This window comes from Nelumbo nucifera, chromosome 3, assembly GCF_055504915.1.
Source record: "Nelumbo nucifera cultivar China Antique chromosome 3, China Antique-T2T, whole genome shotgun sequence".
NCBI lineage: Eukaryota > Viridiplantae > Streptophyta > Magnoliopsida > Proteales > Nelumbonaceae > Nelumbo > Nelumbo nucifera.
In genome coordinates, this window is record NC_142651.1 from 79997074 (window position 1) to 80016906 (window position 19833).

The 19833-nt window shown below is 43.3% G+C and overlaps 1 protein-coding gene across 2 annotated transcripts; it reads right to left on the minus strand.

Moving 5' to 3' along the window:
* Positions 1–6886: 6886 nt before the first annotated feature.
* LOC148801402 (wall-associated receptor kinase 2-like) lies at positions 6887–19450 on the minus strand. 2 transcript variants are annotated; one of them, XM_088899827.1, is made up of 3 exons: positions 18165–19449; positions 17895–18083; positions 6887–8251 (listed from the first exon to the last, which is right to left on the minus strand). In XM_088899827.1, the coding sequence occupies exons 1-3, from the start codon at positions 19213–19215 to the stop codon at positions 7044–7046; spliced, it is 2448 nt and encodes an 815-aa protein (XP_088755953.1). In that variant the 5' UTR covers positions 19216–19449; the 3' UTR covers positions 6887–7043. The 2 variants fall into 2 exon arrangements, with proteins under 2 accessions (XP_088755953.1, XP_088755954.1); XM_088899828.1 differs by lacking the exon at positions 17895–18083 and having other exon boundaries at positions 18165–19450.
* Between the last annotated feature and the right edge of the window lie 383 nt (positions 19451–19833).

The following is a 19833-nucleotide window of genomic DNA, read 5'->3' on the forward strand; positions in this document are numbered from 1 at the left end:
CTTAATGAGGACCACAGCCCACAACATACAAAATTTCTTCTGGAGGAATATAGTATGTCGCTTCATGCTACCTTGGGTACTCATCTCCAACAACGGAAAGCAGTTCGAAGACATCAAGTTCCAAAATTAGTGTGTCAAGATGGGAATACAACAAAACTTCACATTGGTGGCACACCACCAGGCAAACGGGCAAGCGGAAGTCACCAACAGAGCCATACTCCGTGGACTGAAGGCTTTCTTAGCCCGAGCCAAAGGACTATGGGTAGACGAACTACCCAATGTGTTATGGGCCTACCGGACTACCATCAAGACCGCTACGGGTGAGACCTCCTTCAATCTCACCTATGGCATGGAAGCGGTGATCCCAACTGAGATCGAGGAGCCTACACTTTGCTTGGAGGTCTACGACAAGGTGACAAACGACGACAAACTCTGTACCAACCTAGACCTAGTGGAAGAAGTACGGGACCTAGCATACATCCGGACTGTAGCTTACTAGTAGAGGGTGGCTTGGTACTATACATCCGAACTGCAGCGACCTGGTTCTTCGGAAGGTTATGGTACCTGAGCCCGGTGTTGGTAAGCTCAGACCGAACTGGGAAGGTCCGTACTGAGTGAGACGGGTATTCGGGTAAGGTATGTACGAGCTCGAGACCTTTGAAGAAAAACAAGTACCTCGAGCGTGGAACATCGGCAACCTATGAATATACTACCCGTGATCGCCGAACTGGAGAGAGGACTACGAGTCACTCCCAGAAGCCTAAGGGTCGTGATGCCATGCTGACATGAGACATCAGTATTACGACAAGTCTCAGTCGCCTCTTCAGCATGGGCAAACAAGTCCCAGTTGCCTCTTCGGCATGGGAAAACAAGTCCCAATCACCTCTTCGGCATGGGCAAACAAGCCCTAGTCGCCTCTTCGGCATAGGCAAACCAGTCCTCATGCCTAAGGCATAGACAGTTCGGGTATAAACCTTACGATGTCTAGCCCACTCCGACATATAATAAAAGGTTGAACCTCATCTAAGGGACGACCAACACTACCGAGTAGCCCGTGCACAGACAGGTCGGGTATATACCCTACAATATCTGCTCACCTTGGCGTACATTATGCAAAGGTTACCCTTACTCCTAGTACCAGCTCATTAGTTTGGCAGTTCTGGGTAACCTATACTTGGAAAAATTTATTTCGGTTATCCCTACTTGTAGTCTAGCTCGGTAGCTCGATAGTTCGGGGTAACCTACATATTTCTACTCCTACTTGGTAGTTCGCCAGTTCGAGAGTTATTTACACTTAGAATATTTTTACACAAAGATAAGCCAAGAAAAAAGTTTGTATTTCATTCATGTAAAGATTTTAAGTACAAAAGAGAGGCTTTCGCCCGAGCTCGGAGGCCCGAGGTATACATCGCAAGGGTCCAAGGAAAAGAAGAAAAAATCAAGCATCAAGACTGCTAGGTAGGTCGCTCTCCATACGATCCTCCTCCGCATCCTCCCGACCCGACGGGCCAGCCTCTGAGATTTCATTGTCGCTTTCCTCTTCGGAGGAGCTGGGTTCTTCGTTTGCCACCTTCGCCACCTCAAGAGTAACGTCAGACATGGAAACAACCCTGAGGTCCAGTTCAGGAAACTTCTGGCGCATCAGATATTTGCACAACTTGTAGCCAGAACAATACGAGCTCGATCCATATTCGACCTGGAGGTGGTGGAACTCCGGAGACTTCTTGAAGTTTTCGATGGTGCGCTCCTTCTCTTTAGCTCATGCCTCTTGAATGGTGGTCTCAAAGATTTCGGTGCACTCTCGGATCATTGCTTCAAGGTTCTCGTTCTCGCGTTGAAGCTTCCCCTTCTCCTCAGTCAAAGCCAGGATCAGCTCCTGTTGGCTTAGGGCTCCCTTCTTAGCCCAAAGAATCTCGCCCCCAGCTATGTCCTGCTCGCAATAGAGTTTCCGTGCCTTCTCTTCGGCCTCTCGAGTTTGCTTCAGGCGGATCTCGGACTAGTAAACCAACGAATGAATGGTAGAGTTCACCTAACAAAGGAAACAAAGGTAAGTACACTTAAAGGCAGATAAGGAAACGAAGTGTAAAGTAAAAGTACTCACCACCATGCAATAACTGGCAGCCCGACCTCTGAGCTGACTCGTAGGCATGCCGGCCCACTCCACGACCTCGACAGGAAAAACAACACCCTTACTCTTGAGCAGCCCAAGCTGAGGGGTCATGATACTTTCCTTCAGGGTTTGGGGCTCGAGCACAGAAGTGTTCTCTAGGTTACGAGGTGGAATGCCTTCGTCCTAGTCCTCATTGAGGTCCACAATGAGAGGCTGGGGATGGACCTCCTTCTCTGGAAGCTTAGTAGAGATTGGCTCCGGTGAAGCGACCTCGGGCGGAACAGGGGCTGAAGGACCGGCCTCCCGGCAAGCCTTCTTTGAGGCCTTCCTCTTCTTCCCTCTCTGGAAGCTCTTTAGATTTAGAAGGTTCTCAGCATCGACCTCCATTATGGCTACTGCAAGAGTAAAAGAAAAGGTTAGTCACAAACAAAAGAAAATTTTAAATGAGTAAGTACTGAGGTGAAAACCTACCAGGAGGGCTCAGTCCAGCTCGCACAAGCTTCTCCTCAGCCAAGAAATATCTCATCTCTAGGCCGAAGTCCCTCCAGGAGTTAACAACCACCCTTGTCTCCACGTCTAGGCTCACCCCGGGATCTTTGATAGCCACCCTCTAGTGAGTTGGGAAAGACCATCCCTTAGGATTCCGAACAAAAAAGTATCTCCTCTTCCAGGCTGACACTTTGTTCGGGTTATCGAACAGGATTTTAAACTCGGGCCGAGGAGAGATGTAGTAACTCTATCGGATGTCTCCGCGTAGACTAGCGGAGTTCTTTTTGATTGAGCAGATTGAGCTAAAGACATCTAAAGACAGAGGTCGGTTGTATTTGTGGAACAGGGAGATGGTACTTACTATAGTCCAGATCGAGTTTGGGTGAAGTTGGTCGATGGTGATGTCAAAAAACTTAATTATTTCTATGATAAACGAGTGGAGCGGGAAGCACAGCCCGGCTATGAGCTGCTCTTTGAAAACCACGACCTCGTGGTGATCGTGAGCCCAGGGGTATTGACCTAAAGGAATGCTAAAAGCTAAGTTGTTAAGAAGGTGGTAGCGAGCTACCAAGGACAACAGCCTATCTGAGGTCATGGTAGAAGGCCCAAAGTCATTCGGATCCCGACCTTGAGAAGAAGCTGGGACCTCCTCCCTGGAGGTCGGTCCCTCCCCCCGAGCTTCGGGCTCCTCAGGCCGAGATGGCCCAACTTCGAGTAAAGAAGTTTCATCTAAAGAGCAAAGGGGAGGGCTACCTAACGAGGAGCAGACCTCGCCAGCGGGAGACGAGGACTACACCTCGGCACCCTTGAGCTTGCTAGAGTTATCAAGGAGCCTATCTATACTATCACTAGACATAATTGATACAAGAACAAGAAAGTAGAACGAACTGAGAAAAGACGAACTCACCAAAAAAGGTGAACGGCCTCGGAACACAAAGAAGGAAGAAGCGAGCTAAAGGACTCTGATGCGACCTCAAGAGACCTCAATCATAGAATTTTTTGGCGAGGAAGAAGGGTCCCATGTCACCCTATTTATATTTCACCGCGAGGTGATCAACGGTTGAGACCTGCTCGATCCAACAACTTTCATGAAAACCGATTGCACGACGCCCGAGGATGAAATCGGTTTAGCGCGTTTTTTGACGTTCACGAGTTTATAGATCGCGTGACATCAGGCATAGACTAGACGCGACCTAGGTTGTTCCTGGTTGAGCCGGGTGGCTGAACAAGTCCTATCGATGATTTGTCCGTCAAGCCGCCTAGCCCTCGGGCCAAATCCACTTGGCTCGTCATGAACTCCCCGCACCAGGTCGGGACCCTTGGCTCGGGGAGTGGGGGGCAACTGATGAAGGGTGATTTGGCCCGACCTAGTAGAGAGGGGACATGTGGACACGACCTGACCAAGAGATGACAGCTCAGCCTAACATGCCAAGTTCACAAAAGATCGAGCTCGGATATTCAACTACCTCGGTACAGGTCACATCGGGACAAGGTCACTTTGGGACGAGGTTGCCTTGGTACGAAGTCACCTCGGTACAAGGTCGCAACAAGATCACCTCGGCCCCAAGGCACTTCGGCATTCAATCTAGTTCGGTACTAAGAAGCACCAGCTCGAGGATACCGACTCGGATCACTACATCATGATCCCGGAAATCCCTCCAATGGCCCTCGAACCTTACGGGATCGTACCTTGTAACAGCTAGCATTATCTTCTCCCCGCCCGGTTCAGGCAGGATTGATAAGCCTTATCAGTTGATAGCGTTATCCCCCAATTAAAGCAGAAACGGATCTCGTCGTGGCGAAGATCCCGGAACCGATCCGCAAAACCCGCGAGGATTCAGCTATATAAAGTCTTCAACCCCGAGGGCATAAGGTACACGTGATTTCTCTGCTCTCTTGCCCTCTACACTCTTAAGCTATTTCAGCTCACAACAGTCTACTAACTTAAGCATCAGAGCGACCTCGTCGGGCTACAACCCCGGGTTCTCTGATCCTCCTCTTGTAGATCAACCTAGTCCGCCATCCGACTGGAAGCCAAATCACCTCCAGCAGGGAGCAGTACCGTAGAAGAAGAGCTCAATCCGTCAGAGATTGCCGGGTCCAGAAACCCTAAGAGGTCTGATATCTTCTCTTCTCTTTGTCTCTAATTCCCTTTCTTTAATTATCGATTTCTTACTTTTTCTTACATTTTTTAATTGTCAAAGCCTATAACCATTGATGATCGATCCTCTCTTTCTCAATCCTCCTCCTCTCAAACTTCTTCAAATCACTTCAATATATACAAATATCCGGAAGAAACTCCTGTCCTCTGTTATCTTTTTGCATCAAGCCCTGGAAGGCTTTCAAAATACCTAGAAGTCCTGAACTCCAAAAGAGATTACTGAGTTGTCTTTCTGGCTTCGATCCTTGAAGAGGAACATGACGAAGCATTAATTAGTATTGTGTCTTCTCTTATTTTTTAGCCTACCGCAACATCATCTAACCCTAGAAGTCAATCGTTACTGTATTGTTGTTCTCTTCCATAAGCTGCATTAAAGCGAGTTTATCTCTCCATTCCTCTTTCTCGCTCGTTCACTTGCAGAGCGGACGATGAGACATTTCGTAGTTGGAGAAGTTTCTGTGTTGGATTTTAATCTCATAAGAGATTAAATCTAATGGGTTTGATTGGTCAATTACATGAGAAATTGCACCTACATACTTGATTGAAAAATTAGTTTTTCTCTTACAAAATTCAGTTTTGAACTTGTCCCATATTGGAATCAGACTTCAAAACACATTTTTTCGAAATCCACTGTCTGCTACAACCTCATAGAAGGTTTCTCTAGAGATTCTTCAACTTTGCTGGTTGCCGATTCTCACTCAAGGCTCTGTTGCATCCTATGAACGGATTTGCCTGTAACCCAACAACAAACTCAGTGAAACTGAGTGGGGGCAAATAACGTTCTAAAAACAGTGTCTTCAGACGCGCCTCAAAGCTTCTTCTCCAAAATTACAATGACCCCATTTTCCAACATTCTAGAAGGTGAAAAGAAGAATAAAGTATGCAATTCATGAAGGAGGCCGTATAGCGATGGAGGGAAGTGGGAGTGACGAGGAGGTAGTGCCGATGGAGCTGGTGGCGAGTTACGAGAGGGTGAGGAGGCTGGCCTCAGGGAACGCAGTGGTGGTCTTCAGCTTGAGCGGGTGCTGCATGTGCCACGTAGTGAAGCGTCTACTGTTCGGCCTCGGCGTGGGACCCACCATCGTCGAGCTCGACGATGAGAAAGGTGGGAGAGAGATGCAGACCGTGCTGTTCCAGCTGGTTGGCGACGTCCAGCAGCCCCTCCCGGCGGTTTTCATTGGCGGCAAGTTCCTGGGTGGCCTCGAGACCGTCTTGTCCTGTCATATTATCATGGCTATTGGCTGGTTACAGTTACATGGAATTGTTTTTCTTTTCAGTGTAAGACCAAAATACCCCTATTCCTTCACTACGAAAATTGTTTATACTAAACATTAAAAGTCGGGGCAATTCTGTTCTGTCCGGTCCTATATGACCATATGTCTCGGTACATTTACCATACGTAATGCGATGCGGCCGGCAATACGTGAACCGTATCGGTTTTCGCCCATGTTTCACGGATTCGGGTTCTTTGTTCCATTGTAATTTTCTGCGGGATCCCAGGCCTTAAAATTTGGCCAGTGCAGATTGAAAGTATCAAAATAATGTTAACCGATACGTTTCGGCGGATAGGAATAAGAATCGGATTCGGAATCCTGTCCGTTGGGTTTTGTTTCTGGTCGTGAAGAGACGAACGCGTACCAGGCAGAAATGGACGTTGAGAATAAAAGAGGAGTGCACGTCACGTACCGTAATCAAAATTTGGGTTTTTGGGCTGGGTTCTTTCAAAATTTCACAAAACCTAACCCATGAATTTTGATAGATAACATCTTATTCGCTATCACGTTTATGATTCCAATTTATTGGTCAGTTGTTTTTAAATATCATATCTTTACCATATCATAGTGGAACCTTTTTTTATTGACAATTTGATAATCACCACTGTAATTATCTAGATAGAAAAACCTATGGTGCCAGAAAGACATGATATTGGAGAGGCTTTGATCAATCAAAACCCTTATGAATCTGGATGAAAACCCACCTTATTGGCTACCAATAATGCGGGTTGCTTGGTTCCAGTATCATGTCTAAGCTCTATGCTAAATATATAACTGGCCTTTCTTTTCTTTTTCTAGAGCATTCTTGAAATTATTATTTAGTTATTGAACAACTAACTAAACAAAACACATTTCCATTTCATCCACATGTGTTCAAAGATGCAATTCAGGAGTACAAATTATTCAATTGCAAATTAGAAATCATAGTTGGGCTAAACCTTTCCATTTATTGGATAATTAAAGCCTTGAGAAGAAAAATTAATTACCATTTTAAGTCTTCATCAAAGGCTTAAACCAAATAAAGCAATGGAGATGAATCGCCCTCATGTTTGCCATTGGTTGTTGAAATAGTACTTCCATAAGTAGTGTCTATCTCCGTCAGATTATTGGTGTAGTGGCATGAAATTCCTTTTTCCAACCACATATCCTCTTCGAGTGAAGGTTCATGAGATCTTACTATTCTCTCAAGATCTGCTGCAACTTCTTTCATGGTTGGCCTTTTCTTTCCATTTAATTTTAAGCATCTCTTTGCAACCCTGGCAACAATCAGAAGCTCATCTTCCTTTGCTTCTTTCACCACTTGAGTTTCCAAAATGTTTAATAAACGATTCTCTTTCATCAAAGATGTAAACTGCATAGTTAGACTTTTTGCCTCATTAGGTCTCGAAGAATCGATCGCCTTTTTCCCAGTTAAGAGCTCAACAAGAACTACTCCAAAACTATAAACATCACTCTTTTCTGTGAATTGGCCTGAATGAAGGTGCTCTGGGTCCAAATACCCGAAGGTCCCTTGCACTGCTGTAGTCAAGTGAGTTTTATCAATGGGAACTGATCTTGATATCCCAAAGTCAGATACTTTAGGATTATACTTTTCATCCATCAGAATGTTACTGGGTTTTATATCCCTATGAAAGATTGGGATGGAAGCTGCAGAATGCAAATAAGCAAGTGCTCCTGCAATTTGCACGGCAATTCTTAAGCGCATTTCCCAAGAAAGCGATGGCAAATAGTCTTCATCATGAAGAAGGTTGGAAAGGGTTCCATTTGATATAAACTCATATACAAGCAAAGGAACTTCTGTTTCTAGACAACAGCCCAACAACTTCACTATGTTTCTATGGTTGATCTGTGAAAGAATCATAAGTTCATTAATGAATTGATTCACTTGGTTTTCGTCCACTTCTTTGGACTTCTTGATGGCTACTATCTTTCCATCTGATAGCATCCCTTTATAAACTGTACCAAAACCACCTTTTCCAAGGATTCGATTCTCATTGAAGTTATCTGTTGCTCTTTCCAGTTCTTCTTCAACAAAGATTTTGGTACTCTCAACCCTAGCACTGCCTTCACAAGAGGTGATTTGACGTTCTAATAATAGGCCACCATTTTTCTTGAAGTACTTCTGTTTAAGTTTTATTTGTTTTCTTTTCTTAACTGTGGCATATCCCCATAGTCCAAAACCAAACAAGCTTATCAAAACCATTGCTATTCCAATACCTGCAAATTAAAGGTAAGTTAGAGTAACTAATATGAGTATACACACCAAAACCAAAGAGCAATTAATATTTATTTCCCCTTTCGGTATTGCATTTACATGAATTATTTTACAATCACTCCATTCTTATTCTAATGAATTTCAGCTAACTATACCAGTACTAATCAACCCAAAAATGTATGATTTCCATAAGAGTGGAATGGGCACTTCATCTTAGTCTACATTTACGGATAGTTTCTTCCCACAACTTTGCCTGACCTGGAAAATGGGCTTGCTTTTTTTTTCTTAAAAAAAAAAAGAAAGATCAAAAGCTTTGAATATCCAGGGGTACAACTTCCTTGGTTGGATATGAACAAGAACCAACTTAAGGCCCATCCAAAGACTTGCATCTCCAAGATAAGGTTTGGGCTTTTTATTAGGATAAGCAAGGTTAATTCAATCCAATCCCTAATACAACAATGTTGAATCTAACCAGTTGGATTGGTCAATCTTTTGGTTTTTTATGTAAAGAATTAATAGGTTTCACAGCAAAATGTAAGGATATATGTTAATTAGATTATACATATATACAATGTATCATATGTGTATATTCTATATTATATATAGTAGGCTCTTTAATAACTAAAATCATTAATTCTTAACAATGTAAAAAGCACTAAGACAAGAATTGACTGTAAATTGGAAAAAGCTTGCTACCAACTTGTGGCAAATGTATTTATAAATGAAGAATCATAGTTACAATAGGAGATGGTTAGTTACAGGGGCAAGTTATCTATTCAGAGTCCTATTCTAGTCAACCTCTAGAACTCCATCTTTGTCGAAGAGTAGACTCCAAGTGGGATTCTTGTTGATCTGGACATTCACAAGCTCAACGGGGTGGATAATAGCACATTGAGCTTGGATCGAAGAAAAGAGAAACGTGGGTTGGACAAAGCCTTTGTAAACACATAAGTAAATTGATCTATATGTTGGGCATGTAAGCACTTGCTAGCAATACGTTCTCGTACAAAGTTGTAATCAATGGATAGGAGCTTGGTGCGAGCATGATAGATGGGGTTCACAGCCAAGTACGTAGCACCAACATTGTCACAAAACAACACCGGGAGTACTTTAAGAGAAAAGCCAAGCTCTATTAAGAATGGCTGCAACCAAATCAACTCAGCTGTAGTATTTGTAAGGGACCTGAACTCGGATTCTATACTAGAGGGAGCAATGGTATGCTGCTTATGAGAACACCAAGAAACAAGGTGTGGACCCAGATAAATAGCATAGCCACCAGCTGAGTGTCGATCATCTGGGCACCCAACCCAATCGGCTTCTGTATGGGCAATGAGAGAGATGTATTTGCAAGGTTTAAACAACAAACCATCATCCAAGGTATGTTTCAAATATCAAACAATGCATTTTGTTGCAACAAGATGGTTGTCAGTGGAGCACTACATGTATTGGCAAACACGATTCACAACAAAGGATATATCAGGTCGCATCAAAGCAATATATATATTGTAGGGCACCAACTAAGCTCTAATAAGGAGTAAGATTTACCAGAGGCTTGCCACCGGACTTGGAGAGAGAGAGAGGAAGAAGGTGCAAGAGGAGAACTGACTGGTTTGGCACCATCAAGATTGGTGCATTTCAACAAGTCATAGATGTACTTGCACTGAGAAAGAATCAAGTCTTGAGAGGAACAAAATACCTCTATTCCCAAGAAATAATGCAAGTCACCAAGATCTCTAATGGAGAACTCATTAGCTAGCGAGCTCAAGAGAGAAGACATGACACAAATATGGTGTCATGTGTGTTGATGCACCCGAATCCGGGTACCAATTGGTATCAATATCAAAGGTAATATCAGCATGAAAAGCCGTTGGGGTAGGAGGACACAATTCAAGCTCTAATCCCAATGGTATTGCTTCGGTTCAACCCATTCATAACCAACCTATGGACATTGGTCGAGACAATGCACTCGACTAGGATGTGGCTCTCAATGAACCATTGAACCAAAAAGTTTAAGCTGTTAAATGAGGTTATTGAATAGGTTTTATTCTCTAACATGCCTCTTCACACAAAAGCCAGCTCATTGGGCTTGAAGCATGAACAGCAAAGGCCCATCCATACCTTGTGCTGAAACTTAATTAACTATAATGGGGGTGACAAGAATCAAACACTAGACCACTTGGTCAAAGTGGCTCTGATACCATCTCAAAGAACCATTAAACCTAAAAGCTCAAGTTGTTAAGTGAGGTCCTTGAATAGTGATGTAACCGTTCCTGATCACGTATCAATTTTTTCGTGATGTATCAAATTTTTTGGCTAAGTACCTCATCAGTGACATATGCTCCCAAGTGGCTTGTGACTCAGAGGCTGAAGTGGAGCTCCCTGGTGGCGAGCTGTCTAGTGGCGAGCTACCTAGTGGCGAATTGTCTAGTGGTGAGCTCCCTGTGGTGAACTGCCTAGTGGCGAACTACCTTGATGAGCTGCTTGGTGGCGAGCTGCCTAGGGGCGAACTGCCTGGTAGTGAGATGGATTGATGAGCTTCCTTGCTCTTTAGAGACCTGCAAGGAACCAAATGTCAAAGGACCTGGGGTGGCTAACCCGGCGAGGTCACTCCGATGCTTAAGTCAGTATTCTCTCATAGTAGACCGCGAGCTAAAAATCACAAAGTATGAGAGCTAGAATTTGCTTACTTGCCCTCTTGCCCCCTTGCTCTTGGGGTTGGTGCCTTTATATAGGCATTGTTTGGCATGGGCTTCACGCACCATATTGGAGATTTCTACGAGGTCGTCTAAGTGGTTTAAGATTCCTAGAGGTAACCGCCATGCACGTTGACCACCCTCCAGATTGTTCGGCACATGGGCCAACTTCCAAGGATCGTGGGAGTGTTAGGAAATGCATGCCGGATTCGTCGGCGAGCACGTCTTGTAAGTCACCAGGTCGGTACCTGGGCCAGGTTGCCAGCTCGTGCTTGTGCCAGGTCGCACCTGTGCTAGGTCGTGCCTGTGCCTGGTCGCGCCTGTGCCAGCTCGTGCCTATGCCAAGTCGTGCCTGTGCTAGGCCGCGCCTGGGCGGCCAGGTAGGACACCATCAACTTGGCTAAGGCAAGTTGTTTCCAAACTGGTTCCGGGTGTCACCTAGTTGTTCTTAGGTGCCATGTGTCACAATATCATTGGAGGGCCAAATCCACCCTCATCATTTGCCCCCCACTCCCGAGCCGAAAGTAACTCGGTGAAGGGAGTAGATTTCTCCTTTTGGCCCGAAATGAATAATTCGATGAGCTCGTAAGCGTTGATTCAATTCCTTAGGCTCTGGGAGCGACTCGCAATCCACTCCTTGATTTTGCCCATGCCAAAGAGGCGACTGGGTCTTATATGGTGAGGAGCTCCCCGCTATTTCGGTATTTTGGTCCTTAGGCTCTGGGAGCGACTCATAGTTCACTCTCCTTGGTATTTGATTTTTCCCATGCCGAAGAGGCGAATGGGTCTTATGTGATATTTTATCCCTTAGGCTCTGGGAGCGACTCGTAGTCCACTCTCCTTGACTTTTTCCATGCTGAAGAGGCAACTGGGTCTTGTGACGAGGAAGCCTCTTATCAGTTCGTCAGTTCGCGCTTGGCCAGGCCGCTAGGTCGGCGCCCACGCCAGGTCGTGTCAGGTTGGCACATGTGCCAGGCTGTCAGGCCGCGTGCTGGCCGTTGGGTGGGCGCCTTAGAGCTATGATTGTGTTGCATCATCCTCGTAATGCCAGTCACCGACTCCTACAAGAAGCTACTAGGAGCTCGACCTTAGGGGTCAGCACTATTAACTTTGGTCGCCAGCTCACACAGGAGCCTTGGAAGGCTCGACCAGAAAGGGCACCCATGTAGTCTGTTGGCCGCCAACTCCCACGGAAGCCACGAAAAGCACATCTTTGTAGAAGGGACCTCACGAAGAGGACTGATGAGGTTTTATCTGAATTGAAAGTAAAGTTGGTAGAGTTGCTTAGTTTGTTAGCTCCCTGCATAGTCTTTGAGTTCATAAAAAATGGAAACTATAAAATGAGAGCTTTAGCTTCTAAAAAGTGAGGACTTAGCCTTTTAGAGGATGAGAACTTAGCTTTTTGTAGCGTTTCCCACAGACAACGCCAAATGATGTAACCGTTCCTGGTCATGTATCAATTTTTTCGTGATGTATCAAATTTTTTGGCTAAGTACCTCGTCAGTGACGTATGCTCCCAAGTGGCCTGTGACTCGGAGGCTGAAGTGGAGCTCCCTAGTGGCGAGCTGTCTGGTGGCGAGCTACCTAGTGGCAAACTGCCTGGTGGTGAGCTCCCTTGTGGTGAACTGCCTGGTGACGAACTACCTTGATGAGCTGCTTGGTGGCGAGCTAGATTGACGAGCTTCCTTGCTCTTTAGAGACCTGCAAGGAACCAAATGACAGAGAACCCGGGGTGGCTAACCCGGCGAGGTCGCTCCGATGCTTAAGTCAATACTCTCATAGTAGACTGCGAGCTAAAAATCACAAAGTATGAGAGCTAGAATTTACTTACTTGCCCTCTCACCCTCTTGCTCTTAGGGTTGGTGCCTTTATATAGGCATTGTTTGGCGTGGGCTTCACGCACCATATCCGAGATTCCTGGAGGTAACCGCCATGCACGTTGACCACCCTCCAGATCGTTCGGCACGTGGGCCAACTTCCAATGATCGTGGGAGTGTTAGGATATGCATGCCGAATTCGTCGGCGAGCACGTCTTGTAAGTCGCCAAGTCAGTGCCTGGGTCAGGTTGCCAGCTCGTACTTGTGCCAGGTTGTGCCTATGCCAGGTCGTGCCTGTGCCTGGTCGCGCCTGTGCCAGGTCGTGCCTGTGCTAGGTCGTGCCTATGCCAGGTTGCGCCTGTGCCAGCTCGTGCCTGTGCCAGGTCGTGCCTGTGCCAAGTCGCGCCTATGCCAAGCCACGCCCGGGCCGTCAGGTGGGACACCATCAACTTAGCTAAGGCAAGTTGTTTCCAAAGTGGTTCCAGATATCACCTATTTGTTCTTAGGTGCCATGTATTACAATATCATTGGAGGGCCAAATCCTCAACAAATAGGTTTTATTCTCTAACAATGGCTACCTCGAACATGCACCCAACTTCGACGTTGAATGGTAATTCCACATTAGTGTTGAAAGAATTGATGACATAAGCAGATACAACCCGATCCACAAGAGAGCAAATGGAACCCCACTCTATCTAACCTAAATAGGATGATGAGTCCCACTCCGGTGACCTCAAACATGAGCACACCAAATCAAGCAAGTACGGTTCCACCCCTTTATTAATTCTACTATGTTCGTTATGACTCCATCTCCTGATATGAATGATAATGTGAATGAGGTTCAATCTACGACCATTCATGCTCCTGCGGAATGGAATGAAACTAAGAATTACAACGAAAGAAACTCGAACGAGTCCCGATGTACGTAGTAAGCACATTCTTTGAGCAATTAATAAATAGCAGGTCACTCCCTGATACCCTCGGATGGGAACTTGCCAAATCAGGTAAGTTTCTTTTCTCTCCCACTATTACCTATGCTAACTCATGAATTTCAATACTCGAGGGAGATTCTATCACTCCTCATGACCTTTGCCATGGAAGTAGACACCAGTGTTGAAGAAACTCTCATTCCTTGTAAAAGGAGTAGTAGAAAACAAGACAACGAAGCAAGGGAACCCGAGGAACCTAAAGATAAACTTTAAAAGCTACAGGATGTGGTCATGGCAAGATGTTGTCACAATTCATCTTGTCACAATTCAAAGATGTTGACCAAAAATCATGGGTGGAGGAGGCGTATCCTAAGCATGCCCCCCACCAAGGGTAGAGCCAGGAATTTTTTATGAGAAGGGCCAAAACCTAAATAGATTAGGGGGCTCTGCCCCTACCCACCAATCATGAAAATCTTAGCTTGGAAGTGCCAAGGGATGGAGGGTGGGGGGGCACCCAGGCTGTTCAACACCTATATATCTAAGCTCCTCTCGTGCACAAAGCAAGGCAGATTTTATCTTTCTTAGGCTGGAACCATTATTATTGTGTGGAGGTAGCAGGCTTGTTGGGTGGTCTTTGGCTAATGTGGGAATAGAACCTTAACCTTCAAGTTTTGACAGTTGGAACAAACTTGATAATAGTAAGAGCTACTGATCAACTTGATAGAGGTTAATGGGAAATTTTAAGTGCTTATGGGTTCCCAGACGAAAAGAAAAACATAGTCTCTGGGAGGCAATTCGACAATATCATACAAACTCTATATTTCCATGGTTACTATTTAATTAGAGACCTGAATGCTATATTCAACAATCAGGAAAAAGAGGGTGGTCTCTTGGTTATATGCAACCAAACCAGAGAATTCACCAACCGAATTAACGAACATTTACTCATTGAAATGGGCTTCTAGGGTCCAGCCTACACATGGACCAAAAGAAGGTTAGCTCACTTTTTTGTAAGAGAGAGGTTGGATCGTATCCTTGTTCAATCGGATTGTTTTGCTCTATTTCCTAAAACCTTGATTAAGTACCTCTCAGCGATATGAAGTGACCACAATCTAATCTTTACGACCTAGGCTTCCAACACAGATACAAGCCCATTAAGAAAGTTGAGGTAGCATGGACTAGTTGTGTTTCAAATGTGTGGTGCTCAGGCAATAATAATTGACTCCGGATCTCCTGTTTATGAGAACTCTGCTCACGTTTATCCACAACACATTATTCCCGTGAATTAGGAATATCTCCCCTGCATGATACTATGTAGGAGGATGAGATGTTCTCCATGTGTGACTGCGATGTTATGTGGATAGACATGGGCAGAGATTGTATGAACAGGAGATCCGGAGTCACAATAATTACCATGATAAACACAATACACACACGTGTACATACAAACTAATGGACTTAACCTCAGGCTCTATTCCTAAGGTTGGGCCTAGTTTGTGCCTAAACCTGGCCCAACCTACCTGATTTACACCCCTGCAGCAAGGTTGCAAAACTACGTACAAATGTAATAGGATAGTATTCAGATTCAAATAGAATCTTATCTTTTGGATTTCAAAATAAGAAGTGCAAAACACACATATACAGATGTAGTCCTGTATATATGTTAAAATATGCACCAACAATTTTAACTTGATCAAAGGCTATCTATATATGCTTATATCTACACGAAGCTACATACCTTATTTGTTTCATAATAAGGGGGTCTTCTACGACAATAAGAATGCTTTTATATTTATTTATTTTCGAAATTGTTACATTAGCAAAAAAAAAAAAACAGAAGCATGGTGTACCTTCTATTTTGAAAAAGCAAAAGTTAAGGTGTTCAAAAGAATAGTTTTAAATCAAAAACAAGTTTATAGTATAAATATTATATGATATATTGAACATTATATTAAATTAATAAAACGAATATGTGTTATTGTTATGTACATGTGCAAATAAGATATAAATTGATAATATAAAATTAAATTTAACAACCAAAACCAAGGCAAGGCAAGTACCAACCAGATGTCTAAACCAAAAATTTGGGAACACGTTTATGGTTCACTTTTCAAACATGGTTTAAATTTATTTTTTGGAATCCACAATTAGAAAATCAATTGACATTGGTACAAACCACATTTACTGCAATACATCTATGGCCATGATTATGACAGTGTCTTAACAAAAGTGAATGGTAAATAAAATTAAAGCAACTTGTGTTAACCCAATGTCTACATTTTTGGTAAATTACAAAGGCCCCCTTGTACTATGGGGCCAGTGATAAATACCCCCTGAACTTTCATTTCCGACACCACCCTAAACTTTCACTTTGCGAGAAAGGCCCCCTTGGTTAGAGTTCTGTCAGCTAACTTAAAAAAGAAATAAAAAAATTCTTATTCAGCTGTTTAAAATTTATTAAATATCCAAACTAGCATTTTCTCATTTATTTGAATGATTTATGATTTGATTAGCTTTCTAAATATAATATTGAAGCCATCTTGGTTGCTCTAATAGATCTTTATAGATTTCTGGATGGATCAATATACAAATAAAATGGTAAGATTTTTTTCTTGATAGATATAAATTTATGGCTTCGTTTGGTTTTTCTTGATTTATTGGAGAAAGGAGTGAATAATTTTTATATTTTAAGATGAAGAGAGGCATTCATGAATGAAGAATTAAAAAAAAAAAAAACATTTTTTCAAAGGTAGAAAAATGATTCATTTTATTTTAAATGGATTGTTTGGAGAAAATGAAAGTAGTTTTGGTCAATGAGGATTTAATAGATAAGGGTGTGAAAAAGAAAATAAGTTTAGGTGGGCTTTTGATAATTTAATGCACTCCGTTATTTGACTTAATGGTTAGCGGGGTATTTGTCACAAAGTGAAAGTTCATAGGATCTTTATCGAAAATAGAAGCTTATGGGTTTATGGGATAATTGTCACTAACTAGGGCTGCAAGTCGGGCCGGGTTTGGTCGCGTTGAGGCCAACCCTAGCCCAGCCCTAAGTTCTAAACCCCTAATCCTAACCCTAACCCTAACCCAACCCAACCTACCCAACCCTAACTAAATTCCTTCAACCCTAACCCAACCCAAAGTCAACTTCGGGTTGGATTGGGCTCAGGTTGGGCCCAACCCAACCTTCTTCCCATCCCTTATAATCTTGTAGAACTTCTTAATCTCATATCTTAACTCAACTTTCACTGCATATATTGATCCTATGTGTTATTAGTATTTGTTTATTGATGTTTTAATTGGTTCTTTAAGTACAAAATTCAGAAAAAAAAAGTGTTTAAAATGACTATAGTTTTATGAGTTATGACTTATAATAGATCTTTTATGGGTAGTAAGGTATGAGTGAGTGATAAACAACATAGAGGAGATAAAGCATAAAATATTCAAAAACATAAAATACGTTATTAAGGTTTTAGTACTTCTAACTAGGATTAAGTGAAATGATTATCTTAAAAGAAATAAATGATAGTATGTGGTGGGGGCTATACAATTATCATGCATATAAACAAATCAATATATCATATATCATATATATAATATATTTATATATGACATGTAGTATAAAATCGGGTTCAAGTTGGATTGGGTTGCTTGAGGGATTAACCTTAACTCAACCCGAAATAAAGTTAGGTTCATAAATTTCAACCCTAACCCGAGCATCAACCCGACCCAACCCAATCCGACTTTTTCGAATTAAGTTAGGATCGGGTTCGGGCTAACCGGCCCAAGTTGCAGCTTTGTAGTATAGTATAAAGGGGTCTTTGTTCTTGAGGGTTACAGAGTGGGGACCGAATATAGTAGGCACGTCAAAGTAAGTATGTTAAATGAGCACTTGATAGTAGCCCATCCACGTCTCCTTAACCCCCCAAATCCTCTTGACCGTGGAATTTGATCCCCTATCTCCGCTACTGCGCTACAAACATCCGGAAATCTCACCAGTTGAGCGACCATCAGTATGACAGTATGTAACCAATGTCTACCTTGGATGAGTTGGATTTAGGGATGTAAAGGAATTGGATTTAGATGAGAGCACCACCATCCGAGTTGGATTTGGTCAATATTTATAGGATTACTTGACAGAGGTCATTAATTAATGTTGGAAGAATCATGCACGAATCGTACACTAATTTGTAATTTTATATAATTTACCTAGAGGAACCACCACGGCCAAGGGAAGACTTCGTTTGTCTGGTACTGGTAAGCAACCTTTTCCTAGTTTGATTCCGTCTCCATGGTAACCACTTGGGCAAGCACAATAATAGCTTCCTTCTGTGTTAATGCAAGTAGCTGCCGAATGGCAGTTCCTTTTGATGTTTGGGTCTTTACACTCGTCAATATCTGTTTTCAATCACAGAAAGCCAGAACCATATATATATATATAAGGATATAGAAGAAGAAGAAGAAGAAGTTGACGAGTACCTTGACATCCAGAAGGCAAGTAGGGGTTTCCATGAAAGCCCTGAGAGCAATAGCAGTTGTACCCTGAGCCACTATCGGAGTCAATACAGTAAGTATTGGCATCACCACATGCATAAGTGGAAGAGTTTTTACTTTTTCGAGATTCTTCACATGTGCCGTTCCCTACCCCCCAGTCCAGAACCACTGGATATTTTTGATTGTGGAGCTCTTTATTATTGATGGAAAGGAATTTGTTGAAATCAGAGAAATCTTGGGCTGCCAGGAAAGCTACGCTGCAGTTTTCGGACCAAGTCCTCTCATTGGTGTTGATGCTATGGATATACAAGTTGTAAAAATAGATTCCCTTGGGGATAGAAGTCCGACAGCAACCCAAGCCAGAACAGGAAGAAGAGGAAGAGTTGACAACAGGAATGGTGGTTGGGCAAAGAGAGACACATACGGCCGTGTAGTTCTCACCATCATCGGCAGAGATGTAGGCAAGGATATCACAGCCGATGGCAATGAACTTATTGAGAGTGGCGGAGAAGGTAAAAGGCGTATAGTTGCTACTATGTGAGGAATAAATGGAGCCCTGCCCAGAATGACTATCGTAACAGTTTTGAGTTACAAAAGTACGAAAGATACGCACATAGTGTTGTTCCAGTGACACTTCAATAACCTCTTTGGAAGTGTGAGCTGCCAGGAAGGGTCTCGGGGGGTTAAAAGCAGAGCTGTTGCATATGATCTCGAACGGCTCGTCCATGAAACAACCACTCCCCATGCCAAATGGGTAGGGAATGCTCACGTTCCCACATCTATCTTCGCAACCAGGCTTTACCAGTGCTGCTGCTACTGCATCTCCTGACCCTAATAAGAGGAGAGACGATACCAACGATGCAAAGAAGACGACAGTCTGGTGTTGTTTCGGCTGAACAAAGACAAACAACATACCGAGAACGAGAAGAGTCGCGATGGTGGGTGAGGATGTCCAGTGTCCTAGCAAAGTGCAAAGCCAAGATAACACAGGCCGTCTTCTGCGTTCTGTATAAATCACTTGGATTTGACCAAACATGTGTGACGTCCGGGTTGTACTTTCCTACTAAACCAATCAAATTCCACATGTTATTAGCTAGAAGAGAGTTTGGCTGGGGTAAGGAAATTAATAAACGAATAATAAGGACGAAGACTTGATCTTGACCCGGTTTAATAAAAAAGTCCCAACAGGCTCAATTGGTAAGATGTAGCTGATTGTAGCGGAGATTTTGGAAAGAGTTATTGTGATCCAAAAAGGATCAAGAGGCTCCCCCAATCCACCAAAATAAAAAATAAAAGCATTTGAGTGGCACTTGAATTGAAAAAGCTGTTTTTTCGAACACCGCTTTTTCTGATATAGCACCTGCGTGATGCATCGATGCCTATTGGAAAATCCTTATCTTCATACATGTATCTTTAGCTAGTTGTAGTTTCCTACGATCTTTGGCTAGTTGTAGTTTTCTACTACAACCGAATCTTCTATGTACGAGTGTATCTTGCATAATGAAAACATAGAATTCTCCACAAAGATTTTTACATGGTATCAGAGCCTGGTGTGTTCGAACGGAATTCCTGTGCAGCTTCGGTGTTTGACATGCTAGACAATCTGGGTTTCTCCTCAACCAGAAGCAAAGCGCCTTCCTCCTACCGAAGTTCG

What these genes read in the sequence shown, in the direction of transcription:
- LOC148801402 (XM_088899827.1), bottom strand. Translation starts at nt 19,215, where the DNA reads ATGTTTGGTCAAATCCAAGTGATTTATACAGAACGCAGAAGACGGCCT. An exon ending in CTTGCCTTCTGGATGTCAAG is followed by an intron (nt 18,084 to 18,164) that starts GTACTCGTCAAC and finishes GATTGAAAACAG; the next exon opens with ATATTGACGAGTGTAAAGAC. An exon ending in GGCCGTGGTGGTTCCTCTAG is followed by an intron (nt 8,252 to 17,894) that starts GTAAATTATATA and finishes TTTAATTTGCAG; the next exon opens with GTATTGGAATAGCAATGGTT.